The sequence below is a fragment of the Periplaneta americana genome, chromosome 1 (assembly GCF_040183065.1).
Source record: "Periplaneta americana isolate PAMFEO1 chromosome 1, P.americana_PAMFEO1_priV1, whole genome shotgun sequence".
NCBI classification, from domain to species: domain Eukaryota; kingdom Metazoa; phylum Arthropoda; class Insecta; order Blattodea; family Blattidae; genus Periplaneta; species Periplaneta americana.
The window spans coordinates 20667738-20689534 of record NC_091117.1 but is presented as its reverse complement, the minus strand read 5'-3'; the positions used below and the strand labels follow the sequence as shown (position 1 = coordinate 20689534).

General features: G+C 36.8%; 1 protein-coding gene across 5 annotated transcripts in view; it reads right to left on the bottom strand.

The window, feature by feature from the left end:
* Window positions 1-8543: 8543 nt before the first annotated feature.
* Larp4B (La-related protein 4B) overlaps window positions 8544-21797 on the bottom strand; it is a 330307-nt gene continuing 317053 nt past the window's right edge. For all 5 annotated transcript variants that reach the window (XM_069844065.1, XM_069844246.1, XM_069844414.1 and 2 more), the window contains 2 exons: window positions 19883-20063; window positions 8544-12746 (listed from right to left, as the gene is read on the bottom strand). In XM_069844065.1, coding sequence (XP_069700166.1) covers window positions 12574-12746; window positions 19883-20063 — 354 coding nt within the window. In that variant the 3' untranslated portion in view covers window positions 8544-12573. The remainder of the gene's footprint in view (window positions 12747-19882; window positions 20064-21797) is intronic.

The window sequence follows — 21797 nt, the reverse complement described above, 5'->3', positions numbered from 1 at the left end:
AACCATTCTAGGTTCATTCAATAGCCAACATTCCATTATTCAGCACAAAACAATCTGATTTTAGATTTTTTTTTCTAATTTTCCACTATAGCAAACATCTTCCTTTAAATGTAGCAAACTTAAGTGTCTCGGCCAATAATGAGAAATGCAAAATATTCTTCAGGGTAACGAGGCATTGGCAGAAGACAAATATCATGGTTGAAGAACCTTATATCATGGTTCAAGAAATCCTCTGTAGAACTCTTCTGAGTAGCAATTAATAAAATCACAACTGCCAACATCCAGAATGGATAGGCACCTCAAGAATAACAGTTATAAGGATTTGCCATTAACTTTGCACAAATTTTCTGACCAAAGAGAACGGACTCTTAACTATACAAAATTTGCACTGAAAAGTAGAAATAATTCTATATTATCATAATTTCGTAGATACTGAACCTTCTCATTTGTCAGTTTATTGCACTTATGGATCATTTCCGAATAAATTGGCTAGAAGATACTGAATATGAACAAAATCTATGAACTACCAGTAGTTAGGAGAAATCACTGTACACAGAATACATAGTACACCTTTGTCTTTTCGGCATTTACTTCCAAAACTATCTCTTTACTTGCTTCAAGTAAAATTCCGCGTTTTCCCTAATAGTTTGTGGACTTTCTCCTAACATATTCACGTCATCCACATAGACAAGTAGCTGATGTAACCCATTCAGTTTCAAACCCTCTCTGTTATCCTGGACTTTCCTAATAGCATATTCTAGAGCAAAGTAAAGGTGATAATGCATCGCCTTGCTTTAGCCCGCAGTAAATTGGAAAAGCATCAGATAAAAACTGGTCTATACAGACTGTGCTGTATGTTTCACAGAGACACATTTTAATTAATCGAACTAGTTTCTTGGGAATACCGAATTCAAAAAGGATATTATACAGAACTTCTCTCTTAACCAAGTTATATGCTATTCAGTTTTATAAATCAACAGAATTGTCATTTCAGTTTACATATGAATGTGATGAGTCAAATATGGACTGGACTAAATTTAATATTCAGTTTTATAAATCAACAGAAGTGTCATTTCAGTTTACATATGAATATGATGAGTCAACTGAAGAAAATATGGACTGGACTAAATTTAATATTCAGTTTTATAAATCAACATAAGTGTTATTTCAGTTTACATATGTACATATGTAGAGGGGCAGAGAAGGCCTGACGGCCTTATCTCTACCAGGTTAAATACAGTGTGAGTATAAATGACTTCCCTGATTATGAAAATTATTTGTGGACAAACGATTGAATGTAGAAAAATTTTATATATAGCAGTATATGGAGAAACTCTCCAAGTTTTTAAACATGCCTTATAGGTGCTCGATATGGACTTCCCTTGTGACCCTGCAGACATCAAGCCAATAGTTCAATTCGTCCCACACGCGGCTAAGTGTATCCATATCGATTGCAGCGATGGAGTTGATGATGCGAGCACGTAGCTCTGGCAGACTTTCCGGTAATGAAGGTACAAAAACAGAGTCTTTAACATACCTCCACAGGTAGAAGTCACACGGTGTTAAGTCAGGGGAACGTGGAGGCCAGGACAAGAGCTGCATGTTGTCTCTCCTCGCGCGACCAATCCATCTGTTTGGCAACCCATCGTTCAGGAATGTCCGGACTTCGTTGTGGAAGTGAGGTGGAGCACCATTTTGTTGATATATGAAATCAGCTGTGGCATCAGCCACTCTTCTCTCATGTCCTGACACGGTAGGTTCGAGAAAAAAGAAAGGGCCATACACCTTGGACTTGGAAAGTGCATCGACAAAGACGACATCCATCTCTTATTCTGGCCTCTACGTTCTCCTGACTTGACACCGTGTGACTTCTATCTGTGGGGGCATGTTAAAGACTCTGTTTTGTACCTCCATTACCGGAAAATCTGCCAGAGCTACGCGCCCGCATCATCAACTCCATCGCTGCAATCGATATGGATACACTTAGCCGCGTGTGGGATGAATTGGACTACTGGCTTGATGTCTGCAGGGTCACAAGGGAAGTCCATATCGAGCACCTATAAGGCATGTTTAAAAACTTGGAGAGTTTCTCCATACACTCGTATATTTAACAATTCTTTACGTTCAGTCGTTTGTCCACAAATAATTTTCGTAATCAGAGAAGTCATTTATACTCACATTGTAAATAAATACTAATGTGATGAGTCAACTGAAGAAAATATGGACTGGACTAAATTTAATCAATCTGTAGCAATGGTGCAATGGCAATAAACAGGAAAGAACAGGACTTAGCAGTAAAATTGAAAGACCTTATGATCACAATGTTTCTTTCACAGAGTTACGAATGCCACAAAAATTATGCCAATCTAAAAAATAAGTTATAAGAGTTAATTTTTATTAGAAATCGACCACAGGAGTAGGTTGTGCAATAAAATGGGCCCAAAAAACAAAACACTCCTCCTTAACACTGAGCACAGGAGAATGTTATGTTTTATTTAACGACACTCACAACTGCAGAGGTTATATCAGTGTTGCCGGAATTTTGTCCCGCAGGAGTTCTTTTACATGCCAGTAAATCCACTGACATGAGCCTGTCGCATTTAAGCACACTTACATGCCATTGACCTGGCCCAGGATCGAACCTGCAATTTTGGGCATAGAAGGCCAGCAGCACAGAGATTATCACAGGGGTATTAATTAGGGTTTTTACATTGAATGATCGTATTTCCTCTTTATCAATGAACTTACTTCTTTACAATTTTTTTTACCAGATGAGTCTTACATTACTGTTGGTTTATTTAGTTGGTTTATTTTCGCATTTCGAATTTACAAGGACATGACAAAAATATTGTTAGTGTAAATTTAAAAAGCTTGGTATTTGGATTATCCAGCTTGAAAAAAGGAATTTTAACATTCACTTATGGTTATAGAGTTCCCATATTTAGGAAATCAAAATCCATAACATTTTATTGTAGTCTTTAAAATAGATGCGCGAAATGGAAAAGGTTTTTGTCATTGTTGCATACAAGGAAAAAAAAAAAATCGATCAAAACTGTTTACTAGTATAAACATTTATTTGTAGGAAAATACATTTCCACCTCGTAATTTTTTGTTTTATGAATATTTTAAACATTTTCCATTGTTGCCTATTCGGCATAATTGGTAATCTGATAACAGGGCTTGCCAAAAAGAAATGAACAATTTTAAAATTACCAAGGAATTTATTCGAAGGCAGTACATATTACGATCTTCAAATATAAAACTCTGAAGGAAAAAAAGACTGAAACAAACAGAAATAGACAACAATAATCATACCCAGACTTGGACAAAATGATTTGTCTCTGATAGAATAAAATAGTGTGAGAAGGAAATATATATATTTTCTTTTCTTTCTTGTTCGCTGAAAATCCAATAACTATTTTCAGGATGCAGACCTCGATTCTGGTACTTTCCTGGAAAATCCAAAACATATCAACCCTATTATATTGAGAAAAATGTGAACCATGAAGCTACTGTGGACCACACATTGGGGAGCTCATGAAGACTTGTTTATACAGGGTGGAAGTAAAATAACCTTGCAGATTGAAAGGGACAATAGGGTACATGTAAATGAATATAAAACCTACAATGCCCCCAAGTTAAGGAGAGAGGATGGTATTTAAAAAAAAAACTCTTTTCCTATTTGGTGTAAAATATTAATTTTTTGTATGTAGAGAGCTCATAGCTGTGGCAACTCAACCAAATAAAAATATTTTGAAAAAAAAAAAAAAAAAATATTTGGGAGCCCAAATTTGAAAAAAATATACCCAATGCAGAATTGTACTAAAACTGATATATCTAAACCGATTTTAAAGATAGATTCAAACAGTTTTTTTGCAATGTATTTGCAAAAGCATGTTCTACAAACTGTCTGTAGCAGAATTTTGATATTAGTTCCTACATTTGTAAAATAAACAATTAAAATTTAATAACAATTTTCTGATTTTCTTTCTTGCAAACGGACATATTTTTAAAATTAAATCAATTAACAAAATTCTGTTACAGAGAAAAGTTTCCTAATAGTCTAAAGAATGTGTGTTCTAAATTTCATGCATGTATCTTTAATAGTTCAGAAATTATATCCATTTTTGTCTGGCAATGTAGCAAAAAAAGTTACTGGAAACCGATAAAAGCGGGCATGCGATTTAAAAATTCATAACGCAAGAAGTTTAAAAATGACGTCTCAACATCCGATCAGGGCACAAATACCCACAAAATGTTATGCAATACATTCCACACATATCAAAGGGTATTTTAAAGAAAAAAAATTTACTGGAAACAACAATAAAAGTGGGCGAATGATTGACGATGTGAAATTGGATAAAATAGCCTATAAAATTATCGATTACTGCACTTTACACGGGTACAACACTTTCAGCACCTCCTATACATGTGTGTTCAACACTATTTCATAAAACTTGCCGGCAAGAACAGTTATTGAATGATATTGTTAAACATTTGGGAAAATCTATGAACTTTCCATCAATGTGACAATATAGTTTTTTGTTATAACATGAGCTATTTGCTCTGGAAATCTGCAAGGCTATTTCACTTCCACCCTGAATAAGCTAAAAATTCAGTTCTTGAATTATTTCGCAGATGACAATTTCTCCAAGAGATCGGTACTCAATCCATTTCATACAAATTGACACCCATAACCAATTCACTGAACTATCTGCTGATAAAACATTAAAACAATAATTTACTTTGTAGTTTTAGTTTGCTGTTGAAGTAAATATGGAATTTTAGTCACAAAGCCTTGAAAATATTAATCCCTTTCCCTACATCCTACCTATGTGAAAAGGGCTTTTCGTTTCTGAAAACTGAATACAGGTATCTCGTGTTATTGCTTGAAAAAATTTTTCATGTGTTTCTGATGTTGATCCACATATGGTCAAGAGCACAAATCATACAGAACCAATAATTCTACTTTCTATCTTAAACAGTCGTTATATTATTCCTAACAATAATTGATTTGGTTCCATTTCATGTTGCCTTTATTAAAGACATTAAATTAAAAATGGTAGCAAAACCTTTGGTCATTATGATAAACTATTATACACTTTGTTTTTCAACACATTTTTTTTATCGTGAATGTAGAAACCAATTTAACCGTCAGTCTAAATTTGATGATCTCCAAATTCGAACTTATGTTATGTCACACATGCTTAATGCATTGGTACACAATAAAGACAGCATCTACAATAAAATGATTAATTTATAGACAACCTAATTGTCAAATTTAACTTGTTGTTGTTTAGTCAACTGTACGAAGACAGGTTTGAACCTCATGAGTAACGCAAATAGCTTATAGCAACAAATTACTACATAACCACGACAAAGGCAAGTCACTGAATAACAAGAGATGCTGAACATTTGTTCCCAACTATACGAATATGGTAAAAATTACCACTTTTGCAGTATTTATACCTACATAACATCTCTTTCATCCTAAGTAAGCTTCTTCCAATGTAGTTATCACAGTATCTAGTCGCAATAAGCCAATATTTCTTAATATTGTGGTTAATCAGTAAAAAAGAGAAACAATCTTGATGAGTATTCATACTATGCTGTTCCATGTACAGTATAGCTTCAATATAGTGGACTTCAGTTTAGCATATTTTTCAGTTTTGCAAACATTTTTTTAAATCCCTCACTAAAATCCTATACATCATAATGAAAAAATATTTAATTTTTACATTATCTTACTTGTGATCGTTTCATTATTATGTACGAAAATTTTTGAAGTCGATATTTTTTTAAACCTTTATATCCTTATTTTACCTATTTTTGGGTTGCAGATTTTATGTATTATGTATCCTTTTTTATTCTGAACATGATTACTGAAAATGTAGTACAGTATAGCATCATGCGTGCATATGATCTTTGTTAAATGTTGTTTCTAGCAAGAATTATTGATTCTCATGTCACTGAGTGAACCCCAAAAGCTTGTAGAAGATAAATTGAGAAAACCAAACTAAAGTTAAGAACTACTTCAAATTTTGCTGACTACTGATGTAGCATGTGTACATTATTTGTTGTATAGTCATTTTGTTTTTAACATAAATAATATCTTTGGATTATAATTTTAATATTTCTCGTGAAAAACAACAACTGAATAGACTAGTTGACTATAGTGGACTTTATGTTGTCAGCAAACAGCTGGATACATTAAGAAGATTGATTGATAATTTTAATATTGAGTGATGTGTATATTAGGCCTAGTTTTGTATATGCATAGTAGGTTTCTTGAATCTTACATGACCTGTAAACACATCTGCAGTAAATGAAAGCTATCAAGCAAACATTCTCATGGGAGCAGTTAAAAAAGTTTTTTTTTTTCCTTCTGTCATGTTAATAATGTCAAAACAGGTGCTTATAATAATTTTGGCCACTTGAACACAATTATGAGGGCCGTAAAAAATAAGTTTCCCTGGGGCTATTTATATAAAGAAAACACAATTCCATGGAAATATTTATTGGAACAGATACAGGAATGTTAAGCTATTTTTCAACATATTCCCCACTGGAACAGAGACATTTGTCATACCATGGGATCAACTTTTGTATCCCAGTGTCGAAGTCTGCCACTTGGGATTGGAACCAGTGTGTGACAGCTGTCTGGACCTCTCTGTCGATCCCATGGTGTGACAAATGTCTCAATTCCAGTGGGGAATATCTTGAAAAACAGTTCAACAGTTATATCTGTTCCAATAAAATTTTCTTTCTTTAAATGGCTCCAGGGAAACTTATTTTTTACGGCCCTTGTAATTACACTCAAATAGCCAAAATTTGTACAAGAACTTGTTTTGACATTATTAACATGGTGGAAGAAAAAAAAAAAAGACTTTTTTACCTCTTCCCATGATAATGTTTGCTTGTAAGATATGTTGTGGAATAACTCTGCATTACTTATTTACAAATGGCTTTAAGAAAACCTGGAGGTTCACTGTCGCCCTCACATAAGCCAGCCATCGATCCCTATCCTGAGCATTATCTAATGTAAAATCAAAACAACTTTGTTTGGATAAAACTTTCCTTTTTTGATTATAACGTACTTTTCAAAATAAAGTATAAATAATATTGTTTTCTGATGTATATTATACTGAGATTTCGCTGTACTCGTATGATGGCGTAACATACACTTTTTATAGTTGTGTATTCTGTAATACAAGTACACAATTACTTAATAATTTGGTTCTGTAATGTGTATGGTCCAAATTTAATCGAGGTTAATTCTTTTAACTGAAAGAAGAAATGCATTAGACACGAAGACTATCCACCAACTAGAGTAACTTTAAACATATCAACAGGTTGATCCATTATATTTAACAAATTATGGAACTACAGGGATTACAATTTCATTCACCAAACCTCTGCAAACAAAATACCCAGTGCAATATCAATATTGAATTAAATAAATGTGGAAATACGACGTGGGTTCCTTATTTTAACATAGCCTAATAATTATTTTTTTTTTCATCTTGACTTGTTAATAAATTTTTCACTTTCAAGTCTTTGACTAGAAGCAATTTATGGTGGCACAAAAGGCCCAAATCTTACAAATCAGTGTACCAAAAAATGCCTCATGATTTACCACTAATGAACTTATCTAATAAATCCTATAATATTACAGATGATGATCAACAATTGCGAGGACGGTTGCTAGCCAATGGTGGAAAAGAAATCATCATACTCACACTTCTTAAAAGAGTCCTTTCCATCAACTTCCTGCAATTAAATACGAGGCGTGTTCTTAAAGTAAGTTCCACTTTCAATTATAGCTGTCGCATCGCTGCAATCGTTGTTTTGTGCATTCGTGTTTTCTTCTTCAGTCCTCAGGCAAGCTGTGCATGCAGTTTCAGAGCTTCAGTCCGTGTGTGTGGTTAGTTGTGATCAGTTGAAATGTTTAAAGTGATCGAGCACCCCGCCGACTGTGAGATGCGCTCTGTTATCCGTTTCTTGAATGCGAGAAACATCAAACCAGCTGACATTCATCATCAACTTTGTGAGGTGTATGGTGATGATGCCATTAGTGATGGAATGGTCAGGAGATGGGTTAGAAAGTTCAACGAGGGCCGCATCTCTGTGCATGAAGAGCAGCATACCGGTCGGCCATCTTTGATCAATGACGATTTGGTACGTGCTGTCGATGAAAAAATTCATGAGGACAGGAGGTTCACAATTTCTTCGCTTTCCTTGAATTTTCCACAAATGTTGCGGAGTGGTTCGCATTGCAGGCGGGCAAATTCTACAATGAGGGGATAGAAAGACTTGTGCCAAGACTCGATAAATGCCTCAATAATGGTGGAGATTATGGTGAGAAGTAATTGAAGTGTGGGGAATACAATGCTACAAAAATGGTTTGTAAATATTTTCCCGTTTACTTTCTACACCCTTTTGGAACTTACTTTAAGAACACGCCTCGTAATACAGCCTCTGTTTCTCATTCTTCCACCAGTTGCACAGGGACTTTCAAAGTCAAAGGAAAGGACGTGAGCACATATGGAAACCACATGCAAAGTTTTTTTTATTTCCAACCAAATTTAACAGAAAAAAAGAACAACCAAAGAGAACATTTCCATTTTCCTTGTAATATTTTCAATTAAGGCCTATTCCTCTGTACAACATTGGCAATATATTAGACACTGACGGGCAACATTATCAGCACCTGACAAAAATTATAAGGGGAGATTTTTTTTTTTTCCATTTTTTTAATGAAGCATGTTTACCATTTTGCTGAACAAAAACACAAGCCTCTCATGCTGCACATACCTCTGGTTATTATGTAAAAATAAGATTAAATATTATAAATAATCCATGTGGTGTGCCTGTCTGTGCCTCACCCCCTGCAGGACGGCGAGACTGTGGCCTTTGCAGGAAGCGTAGGCTGCTTGCTCATTTCCCCCCCTCCCCCTGCGAGGGAAAATTGAGAAACACAATTGAGAGGTTTGAATCAAGTCACAGTTGTAGTATTTTGTTATACATTTTTTTTTACACATAATTCCATTACTGTCACTCGCACGTAAAAACCAAAACACATTAATTTTGCAGCAAAGGTTTTCACACAGTCAGTATTTAGATCAACTGAATATTAACACTGCGCTGGCTATAGGTTACATGATTTTAAGACCTTTTAACTATAATGTTCACATAATCCGATGGCGTACAATTGTGGAGCACAGGATGGTCGCTTACCTATGCACCCAAATGTGCAACTTGATTGGGTATGAGTAACAAGGTGCGTCGCAGAACTTCACTATGATGACTAATTTTATTTCATTCACATTCCAAAGATGATGGTCGATACTTTCAGAGCTGTAGTCAATGTTGGAAGCTACTACTCTAATGGAAGCACATTTCATTGTAACTAAAACCAATTTCAGATACCAAGGATAATCCCATTTGCCGCATCGACCGATCTGTACAACTCGTATCGAAAAGAGTGCTGCAACCTTCATCACAAATCTTGCCAGCAGTAAAAGACTCCGAGCGTGAAACGGCAAGTCTGTATTCATTTCTATCTGGATGTAATGTAGCTACTAGTAATGGAGATCCAGCCAAAACTCCTTAAATTGATCAGTAATGGACCATGTAACAAAACTTGAACTTGAAAAGGCCTCTTGTTTAAGCTGGGACATGTCGAACTTGCCCACAGTAAGGAAACCAGGGAAAACCGAAAGCAGCCGTCAAATCTATGTAACACTCCCCTTCCGGCCCTTAACACATCCCACCAATCAAGCCCTGGCAAAGAGCCCCTGCAACGAACTCATAAGCAACCCTAATTATCTACAATACGTGCATGAATTAATAAAGTTTAAGTATCACACTTAAAAAAAAAAACTGTGCTATATTGAAAGTTGTCTGAAAGTTTCTATTCAGTTCAGTACTACAACAACTGACTAAAACCAGACCCAATTTCCTGGATCAATATATACGTATGTATATATAGTCATAGATTCCAAGTGCCATTCTTATTGCTAGCTTTTTAAAATGTTGGTGTATAACCAGGACCGATAGTGTTCAACAACAATGCTTCCAGTTCATGCTCAAAAATTCGGTGCTATTGGCAGTACACGAATATTTCAAAATCCAGTAGCCATTCAACGGCAGGCAGATCAAGAGAGTACGGTGCTAGTAATTTTGACACTCGATAACCAATTCATATCAAAACACGGGCTGTAACTTTGCCAGCATTTCCTAACATACAACCAATGACAGATGACAAGCCTCTCATGTCAAAACAGCTGATCAAAGTAGAAAATATATCGATGGTACATTAGGAACTCTTATCAGCTGCGTGGCAACTCAGGCTCGGAGCAAAAATCAGCAAGACCTACACAGACACAAAAAAAAAAATATATCAAACCCTGTGTGTCATCGCTCAAATACAGGAAATAAAAAAAATTTCAGGTAACTTCCAATATATCACAAAACCACACAAGAAATTGAAATAGCTTGCACACATTAATGCTTTTGTTAACAGAATTAGAACCCAATTGTACTAGTTGACAAGTGCATGCTGAGCGTGGTATGGGCTTTGTGTTCTTCCATGTGTAGACACTTGCAAGGAAGCTATGCGATGTGGCTCACTATTACAAGTTACCCAGATACAAAGCACTACACTGCATGTTGCCCACATCCCAACACCGTCGAAGGCATCCCAGTGCCGTCTATCTTCACTCTGCAGTACAATTTGTTCCACTCTCTTTAATCCCAACAAGGGTATAGGGCAATACATTATATGCTTAGGTAGCTATCTAACCTGTAATCTATACATATTTGTCAAAAATAAATTTGTTAGTTAATTCTGTACAATGAAGGGGGGGAATCTTGTTGCCAAAACACACACACAATATATGATCACAACTCTCGCTCCGTCACTCACACATTAACAACTGTCAACTTGTAACCACGTGTTACCCCGCTGCATCAACTCTACAAGCACCACACCTCGTTATGTTCATCAATCAGTTTCTGCTCCTTTTACCTGGAGAGGAGGGCAGGGCTCCTGGCCCGGCGTTCCTATATCAGTCTTTCAAATCAAGGAGCAACATTATTCCTCATTGCAGGCCATCGACAACAGAGAAACTGAGCCGTCTCTATCCGATCTACATCTTAGGGCACTCGTACGGGCTTTTAACAATAGGTTAAGCATAGTGGCACTGCAGTTAGGAGTTTATGCCAGAAAGAAACAACGTTACAAAGAGAAATAATCAACAGAGGGAGCTGGGGCTATGATAAGTGGTTCATGTTGAGGGTTAGTTTAAAATATCGACAATACCTTATTACTTCGCAACAGTAAAAGGGCAAAAAGAATACGTAGGCTAATAATCTTGAAAACTTTCCAACAAGCCTATACATCGTTATGGTGATTAAGAGTACTTAAGAAATTCACATATGCACACTATCCCTGATATATTACACCGATAGTATCATTTTTTTTTTTTTGAATCCAGAATAAGGGCTATCACAGTTACTGCACACACACAAACACGCACTCTCTCACACAAACAATTTTTTTTTTATACAGATGTGTATGATCTCCTCCACCCTTCCCTCCCACCCCCCAAATAGCTTGCAAATGCCAACCCTCAAAGAGGCCGATGCCTCCACACACTGTATCACACTTCATATTAACCATAATTTTTTTTGTAGTAAAATTAATCAACTGAGAAAAAAAAACTCCAATTGCAATCAGAGATACACGGTTAACAATGCAATAAACCATAAGTGCTTTCTTCAGGTATGGCCAAGATTATATGGATAAAATAAAAAAATCTTCGAATCTGCAATTCAGTTGTGTGTGATACATGATTCAGGCAGCTTAAAAAAGACAATCTTAAGAGAACCATCTATGTCATCACACCATCTGCTATATAGACGTATGTTTAGATAATATGTACTCTAGTTATGCATATATGTTATATAAAAGTCTGTCTTGTGTTCACAGCTGCAACATAAAAGAGCACTGTTAATCAGTTCTGGAGGCACTTGGTGCCAGCTTTGGGCTTTGTCAAGAGTCTGTGTCTCACTAGGTTAGACCTACTGTGCAACGTTATCTGCCGTCTAACACCTACGCACTACGAACTGCTGCTCTCGTCGCTCTCAAATTCAAAAGCGACACAAAATGAAAACAAATGTCGACACACGCTGTCCCTTTCTCTGAAAGATATTTGAAAACTGATGGCTATACACTCTTCATTATCACAATATCAAAGATCTGGATGTGCAACTGACAAGAATGAGCGGATCGACGAAAATCCTCTTCTCCGTGTCCCATCCTCAAGTTGCCATATGACTGATCTATCCATTTCGTTGGTCTGGAGAAAACGTCAAGATCCTGCCAGTGTCATGTTCCGGCGATTGCTGAGAAGCAATCTAGGTTTGGTTAACCCTGTGGATACGTGGGCGACATCTCCGACAAGATCAACTGGTGTCATTGTGAAGTTTACCCACATGATGTGGCCGTTCATGCCGGTTGGGCTACGGATAAATGTTTTGAAGTTCCACTGCTATGTCTGTCCGGCTCCGTTACTTGGGCGAGCGTGGGCGAAGATACTCGCGGAACCGAGGCACTCTGTCAGGACCTTCTCTTCGCCTCAATCCACCCCTCTCTGCACGATCACGATCATACACTGGGCGGGGTCCACCCCGTCCCATGTTGTACCGCACTGGACCCTCTCGGAATTCACGCTGAGGTGGTTCTATTAACAAACAAAACAATTTCTCAATATACTGGGCTTTCATTGAAAAAAATACTTACTTACAAATGGCTTTTAAGGAACCCGAAGGTTCATTGCCGCCCTCACATAAGCCCGCCATCGGTCCCTATCCTGTGCAAGATTAATCCAGTCTCTATCATCATATCCCACCTCCCTCAAATCCATTTTAATATTATCCTCCCATCTACGTCTCGGCCTCCCCAAAGGTCTTTTTCCCTCCAGTCTCCCATCTTAACACTCTATATGCATTTCTGGATTCGCCCATACGTGCTACATGCCCTGCCCATCTCAAACGTCTGGATTTAATGTTCCTAATTATGTCAGGTGAAGAATACAATGCGTGCAGTTCTGCGTTGTGTAACTTTCTCCATTCTCCTGTAACTTCATCCCTCTTAGCCCCAAATATTTTCCTAAGAACCTTATTCTCAAACACCCTTAACCTATGTTCCTCTCTCAGAGTGAGAGTCCAAGTTTCACAACCATAAAGAACAACCGGTAATATAACTGTTTTATAAATTCTAACTTTCAGATTTTTGGACAGCAGACTAGATGATAAAAGCTTCTCAACCGAATAATAACAGGCATTTCCCATATTTATTCTGTGTTTAATTTCCTCCCGAGTGTCATTTATATTTGTTACTGTTGCTCCAAGATATTTGAATTTTTCCACCCCTTCGAAGGCTAAATCTCCAATTTTTATATTTCCATTTCGTACAATATTCTGGTCATGAGACATAATCATATACTTTGTCTTTTTGGGATTTACTTCCAAACCGATCGCTTTACTTGCTTCAAGTAAAATTCCCGTGTTTTCCCTAATCGTTTGTGGATTTTCTCCTAACATATTCACGTCATCCGCATAGACAAGAAGCTGATGTAACCCATTCAATTCCAAACCCTGCCTGTTATCCTGAACTTTCCTAATGGCATATTCTAAAGCGAAGTTAAAAAGTAAAGGTGATAATGCATCTCCCTGCTTTAGCCCACAGTGAATTGGAAAAGCATCAGATAGAAACTGACCTATACGGACTCTGCTGTAGGTTTCACTGAGACACATTTTAATTAATCGAACTAGTTTCTTGGGAATACCAAATTCAATAAGAATATCATATAATACTTCCCTCTTAACCGAGTCATATGCCTTTTTGAAATCTATGAATAACTGATGTACTGTACCCTTATACTCCCATTTTTTCTCCATTACCTGTCGAATTAACTATATTCAACACTAAACGTGTACACATCACTAACCACAACTAAAGAATATTTTTCGCACCTATTAAAAAACCAAGGCTCTGACCACAGGCCAAACTGCCTTCAGATTCAAACAACGTGAAACACATACATTGTTCTCATGGATATCTTTTCGGGACCTGTAATTTCTTACATTAAATGTAAGTTTATGTTGATTTGAGGTTACACAAAATCAGGTTTTGCTGTACTCTTCAGGATTGGACCAAAAGACATCACCCTTTCCCTAACAATGGAGTCAATAAGCAGCTCCAAAATGCTGGATGTGTTCACACCTACGACACAGTGCAAATACCCAAACCTTATACCAAAAAGTACCTCTTTCATAATTTTGTTATTCTTATTACTGAAACACTTAAACTAATCACATTTAACACAGCATGAAGTCATAAAATATAAAAAGGGAGTTATTCTTAATATATCAAAAATATATGTACTAGCTCTACAAACCATACGAGTATTGAAACATAATACACAAGGTATGACAGAAGCTAGGTTTTACTGTCTGTCTCATTTGACGCCTTGGCACAGAAGATACAATGTGCCCAGGTAACACTAGAGACAAAATGCTGCACCACATTGTACTGGGTCTGCCAATAAAATATACCAGTTCTTAGTGTTTTATATTTCGCAAAGTCAGTACAATTTTTTTCTTTTATTTTCAGGTAACTTTTGTGCAAGCTTGGGAGAATATTTCACAATGGTTTTAAATACGTCACAGAGAATTAAAATGGTTTTATTTTATTTACAAACAAAATCAGTAGTAAAGACACAATGCAGTTAACACAATCCCATTAATTCTCGGCCAACACCAATGCATCCAACACCTATCAGGAATTCTGAAACCTCACATTCTTGAACCATTTGCCACCATCATCTTTTTGTTTGTTTTTTTTTTTTTTAACTAATGATGGACACTTGACTGTTTGTCATTCACCCATATGAAGCCAACTGTGTAGACCAGCGTTTCTCAAACTTTTTTGAAGTGGAGACCACTTTTTTGAGTTAGAACAGTTCTGCGGACCACCTTACTCTTGCTCCCTCCAAAAGCAAATATATCATTTTTGTAGCATATTTCAATAACAGCTTATTTATGTTTTAAAGTAGAATTAATTAATTACAATACTTTTGTAATTATATTTTTTGTAGCCAATCACAAGTAACTTATAACAAATTCTGTGCAGTGTTGATTCCTCCCTTGCCTGTTAGCAGTTAGTCGTTTGAAATCCTTATGTGGTACATGCAGTAGTTGTCCATGTCTCTGTTAAATAATGTACATTATAAATAATGGAAAACTGCCTTCGACCTGGATTTTTTTTTGTAAAACAGTAACATGATGATACGTTTCATTTATGCAGTGCTAATAGTTCGGAAGCTGTGTGTGAAGAAAGATATTAATTATAGTGCCATTAAAGAAATATCTAGTTCTAGTGGTAGCTATTCAAAGAAAAAATACTTTGGTAAATATGACAAGAGTTATTTGGAACTTGGATTTACTTGGTGTGGCAATGAGAGTGAGTGCATTGTTTGTTAAGAAGTGCTTTTAAAAGAGTGTATGAAACCCGCGAAATTGAAACGGCACTTAGAAACGAAACACGCAAGTGTACAAAGTAAACCTGTCGGATTTTAAAATAGGCAGAGTCTAAAATTTCTTATCGTCATCTGGAAAAACAAAAAAAATTAATACAGAAACATGACTGATTTTCAACAAGTAAAGATGCAATTTGGGACATTTCTATTATTGGTGTATGACATACAGTATGTGACCATTTCAATCTGCAGACCGAGTGTCGGTACTTTGATCCTCTTATGAATTCGGGTAGTCCCTGGCGGGGTTACAGGCTCGGTGCCAGATACGCAGGAAAAGATGGCGAGAAACACCACGTTCATAGTGCTTTAAATCCCTCTTTTGTTGCTGAGTAGAGTGGGAGGTGGGTAGACGGGTAGGGTAAGAAATTTCATAAAATATTAGTACTGGGAGAAAAAGTGAAAGGCGATTGCCATGTGCCATTTCCTAACTCTGAAATTTTCTGCTATAGTGCGACACACAATTCGTTTGAATTTTAATTTTTCTTCTGTCTTTTTTGAAGGACCACAAGGGCAGAACTCGAGGACCACAGGTGGTCCGCGGACCATAGTTTGAGAAACGCTGGTGTAGACCAATTTACCGGCAGATACTACACCCAAGATGAGATGATGGAGATTTGATGGGGTGCCACAGGGAGAAAACCCAAGTCCAGCACTCTAGCCCCTAAACCACCATGGCGGTTTCATCATCTTCCATCCGAAATAAATTAACACAGAAAGTATAGGAATTCTGCCAGGACCTGAAGAGGGGAGGAGGGAGAGGGAGGAGAGAGTGGAGTGTGGAAAAACACTCAAGAGCAAAACATACATGGTGTCCACATGAAACCTCTCTGATTTCAAATTCAAATTTTAAGGAAACTATTAGTCCTAGAGATTTGCGGCGTCATGTAAAGCAACACAAAAAGTTTTGTATTTTCTATTCTATTCTTCTGTTGCAGAATAGAATAGAATAGAAAATACAACTGGAACACATTCTTCTATACTGTCCATCCATAAACAACAAAAGAAGTAAATTAAGATCATCAGTACCCTGCAGTATATATTGACTACACCCCAACTCCGGCTACTAGCAACAGGCATCTATAATGAACACCGATCAAAATACCCCTCATATCTCGTGAAGAACAACAACTGAATAGACTACAGTGGACTTTATGTTGTCAGCAAACAGCTGGATACATTAAGAAGATTGATTGATTCTGTTGCAGGTGTTGAATAATTAGCAAAGATGACAACAGCAGAAGAGAGAGCTTAGTGTGTGGTGTGGTACTCTGAAACAAAATCACCGATTATGGTCAAAAGGAATTTCAGATGAACGTACCCTGAATGGGAGGCATCAGACATAAAGACAATTAAGGTATGGTTTGATAAGTTCGTAGCCATGGGGAATGCTAACCGACAGTCTAGCTCGGGCAAAAACGCACGTCTGAGGAAACAAAATCAATTTGTAGGTGCCTGAACGATTTCCACTTTATAGGTATACAAACGAAGTACTGCCTGTGCCTCACTTCCTGAGCTGTTTCTTTGCGGGGAGAGACGCAGAGGGACAGGGTAGAAGGAGCTGCGTACCGCATGTGCCTACTACCCTACGTTCAACACATCGGCCTTTTCAGGATTCCTTTCGTCAGCTATGGTGCTAGATCAGCCATTGACAAGCAAATGTATAGGCTGTCCCCTCACGAAACAGATTATGTCCCCATCAATTCCTGTAACTAAACACTAATACCAGTTGTAGACTACAGTCTCTACAAGACATTATAGACCTAATCGCGATTACGGTTGTCACGTGTACACATCCGTAAACTCTTTCCTCAATGGCAGTGTTTCTCAAACGTTTTCCACCATAAAACCCCTTTTAATCTAAAGTGTAACTGCGGAATCCTTGTAATATTTTATTAGTGTTTAATAATTAACAGACAAGTGAAAGCTAGTATCTCAATAATTCTGTTCAGTGGGACGAATGTATTTGCTTTTTAAGCCTGCAATCTGGTTTTATGGTGGAAAGTTTTAGTCTCATTTCTATTGTACTTCTGCATTTTGTCTTTTCGATATTTTGTTTTAGTGAACAGATGCACAGAGAATCCAGTGATGAAAGTGATAAATATTATGGGCATTTCCCGTTTTAGATGTTCATTAAACATATTATTATTACGCATATTCTTGGATTATTATTATTATTATTATTATTATTATTATTATTATTATTATCGGTGGTTTCATGTTATTATTGATTCATATTTCCGTAACATTTATATATTTTTATAATATCCACTAAGTATAAAATAGCCACCGGAGCAGACCAGTCGGCTAAGGCGTTTGCCTATCGATCCAGAGTTGCACTCGGGTGCGGGTCCGAGTCCCGCTTGGGCTGGTTACCTGGTTGGGTTCCCCCCCCCCCCCCCCGAGGTTTTCCCCAACCGTAAGGCGAATGTCAGGTAATCTTTGGCGAATCCCCGACTTCATCTCGCCAAATACCATTTCGCTTTCATCAATACCATCGATGCAAAATAACCTAGTAGTTGATACAATGTCGTTAAATAACCAAGTAATATCATATAAGGCTCTCGGAACCCCAGAACATACTTTGAGAAATGCTGCTCTATGGTAATTCAGCAGTTGTCCAGACTGAACGAAGAGTGGCCTAGTGTGTACTTACACTTTAGGAAATTGCCATCAGAGATAATAGTGATAGTGGTTACCACGATTAGAGTATCCAGTATTATAACCAGTAAAGATCCCTGCGATGGCGTAGGATAATGTTTTCAGAACATGTAATATGCTGCCGTGCCGCCACGTTGCACCTCCCGTGACGTTCCGAGCAGACCTAAGAGGCGTGGTTATAAGCACTAGGGAACTCTCGGTTCAGGACGTGAGACACAGGCAGTATTTTACGCAGCACCTTATGGACTGTTGAGTGTGGAATGTTCAGCTCTTGTGATGCTCTACAAATTGACTTTGTCGGGCTTCTAGCAAAGGCCTCCCTGATCTCATTCACCGTTTCTTGCCCGAGTTGGACTGTCAGTTAACACCCTCCACCTATACTAGACGGCTAGGAACTTCTCAAACCACACCTTAATTGTCTTTAAGTCTGGTGCCTCTCACATTACCCCATCCTTCCAAACTCTAAACTGGCTACGGCTTAACAAACGTAGAAATTTTCATTCTCTTGTTCTCCTTTTCCAAGTCCTTCACACTTCTACACCTACCTACCTTGCCTCCCGTTTCAGTTACCTGTCATCATATCATAATCTCTTCACACGCACGCAAAATAGCCGCATACTAGCCATACCAACACAAAGACATTATCGTATTCATCATCATACACAATCTCTGTCTCGCGCTTGTGGAATACCCTACCCAGTGACATCAGAGACTGTCGGAATTTAGTAGCGTTCAAAAGCAAGCTTATTAAGCATTTTGTTACTGCGTAGAGTAGGTTTAATTTGTACTTAACCAATAAAAGAAATGCTTCTCTCTTCTTAACTTTTACAATAAACTGTCTAGCTTTTATTAATCGTTAATCTTTTAGTACTTTGATTTTTATTGTATCTGTAAATTTAATATTAATTGTAATTGCATTCTTAATATTGTAGTTGTAATCTCCCGGTAGAGGGGAAGAGAAGGCCTGATGGCCTTATCTCTACCAGGTAAAAGGTAAAGGTAAAGGTATCCCCATAACATGCCATGAAGGCACTTGGGGGGCATGGAGGTAGAGCACCATGCTTTCCATGACCTCGGCATTAGAATGAGGTGGTGTGGTCGGCACCACGCTCTGACCGCCTTTTACCCCCGGGAAGGACCCGGTACTCAATTTTATAGGAGGCTGAATGAACCTCGGGGCCGTTCTGAAAGTTTGGCAACGAGAAAAAATCCTGTCACCACCTGGGATCGAACCCCGAACCTTCCAGGCCGTAGCCAGCTGCTCTACCAACTGAGCTACCCGGCCGCCTTCTCTACCAGGTTAAATAAATAAATAAATTTAGGGTACGTTCGTCTGAAATTTCTTTGGACAGTAATCAGTGATTTTGTTTCAGAGTACCACACCACGCAATGAGCTTCCTCTTGTGCTGTTGTCAGCTTTGCTAAATATTCAACACCTGCAACAAAATAATATAACAGAAAATACAAAACTTTTTGAGTTGTTTTACAGTACATGACACCACAAGTTGCAAAAATCTGTAGGACTAATTAACAGTTTCCTTAAAATTAGAATTTGAACTCAGAGAAGTTTCATGTGGACACCCTGTATAACAGACGTTTCACAGTATTTAAGAACTTGCCTCTAACATCACCGTGCTGTTGAACAACCCGCGTTGAGCCAGCTTCCTTCTTGCGTTCTTTCTCCTTTTCTTTTTCTTGCTGGTCTGTTATCTGCTTTTCACGATTCAGTCGTTCCACTTTTTCTTTATGATGCTGTGCAACTTGTGCGTAACTCAGGCGCGTTGAAACACCCGGTGCATCCTGGGAAAATCACAAACAGAAACAAGTCAAGCACAAATATACATGTCCGGTAAGTAAGTACTGTACATAGAATATGACAATTAAAATGTGACAGGAAAATCGGATATACCTCATCTTATGCGAAAAAAAATCTAATTTGAGGTAGGAAGCTCTTTCTTGTTCTTTAAAAGTAAAACCACATTTCTATATATGTGTCAGGTAAGGGCAGATAGTTACACGCAAATGTTTATAGTAGCGACATTCTTATTTTTAGCATAGCTCCCTCCACCTATACTAGACGGCATATTCAATAGCTGGTGAAGTGGAGCTATGATAGACATTTGCCAATCACTTGCATGTTCCGCCTCCCAGTGTTGCCTAGTTCAATCCTAAGTCACGCCACTACACACTTGCATATTAATAATACAATAAATTGGAAAAATCATATCAAAGAAATAACCCCAAACTTAGCTCAGCATGCTTCGCAATTAGGTCGTTACAACAATTTCTAAACAGCAGTATCTTAAAGACAATAATGCCTATTTTCATTCCATTACGTCCTACGGAATAATATTTTGGGGAAATTCTGCAGATAGTAAAAATATATTCCTATTACGAAAAAGAGCCATTGGAATAATAGTTGGAGCAAAGGCTAGAGAATCATGTAGATTATTTTTAAAAAAATTAGAGATTCTAACCTTAACAAATCAATACATATACTCTACAATAAATTTCCTCTTATGTAATAATGAATATTTTCCAACTAACTCAGCCATAATTAGTATAAATACCCGCAGAAGGAATGATTTTCATACGCCATCATCAAATTTATCATGCTTTCAAAGGGGAGTATGTTACATGGCGATAAAAATGTTCAATAGTCTTCCTGAAGACATTAAGAATCATAGCCAAAACCCTGCATTATTTAAGGTAAAACTAAAAAATTACTTAATATCTCACACTTTCTATTCTGTAGATGAATTCTTGACATTTCACAGTACTGTGTAAATATTATAATACTATTAAATGGTAAACATATTACATTGTATAAAATATTATCGTTATTAAGGTATTAATTCTGTACATATTTCATACTTGCATTTTATATGTATTGCATTTTATTGTTAAACGTAAGAATTGGACATGTTCTTTATTCTATGCTATAAAGTAAATTTAAGAATATTATGGAACGAATAAATCTGTCTGTCTGTCTGTCTGTCTGTCTGTCTATCTATCTATCTATCTATCTATCTATCTATCTATCTATCTATCTATCTATCTATCTATCTATCTATCTATCTATCTATCTATCTATCTATCTATCTATCTATCTATCTATCTATCTATCTATCTATCTATCTATCTATCTATCTATCTATCTATCTATCTATCTATCTATCTATCTATCTATCTATCTATCTATCTATCTATCTATCTATCTATCTATCTATCTATCTATCTATCTATCTATCTATCTATCTATCTATCTATCTATCTATCTATCTATCTATCTATCTATCTATCTATCTATCTATCTATCTATCTATCTATCTATCTATCTATCTATCTATCTATCTATCTATCTATCTATCTATCTATCTATCTATCTATCTATCTATCTATCTATCTATCTATCTATCTATCTATCTATCTATCTATCTATCTATCTATCTATCTATCTATCTATCTATCTATCTATCTATCTATCTATCTATCTATCTATCTATCTATCTATCTATCTATCTATCTATCTAT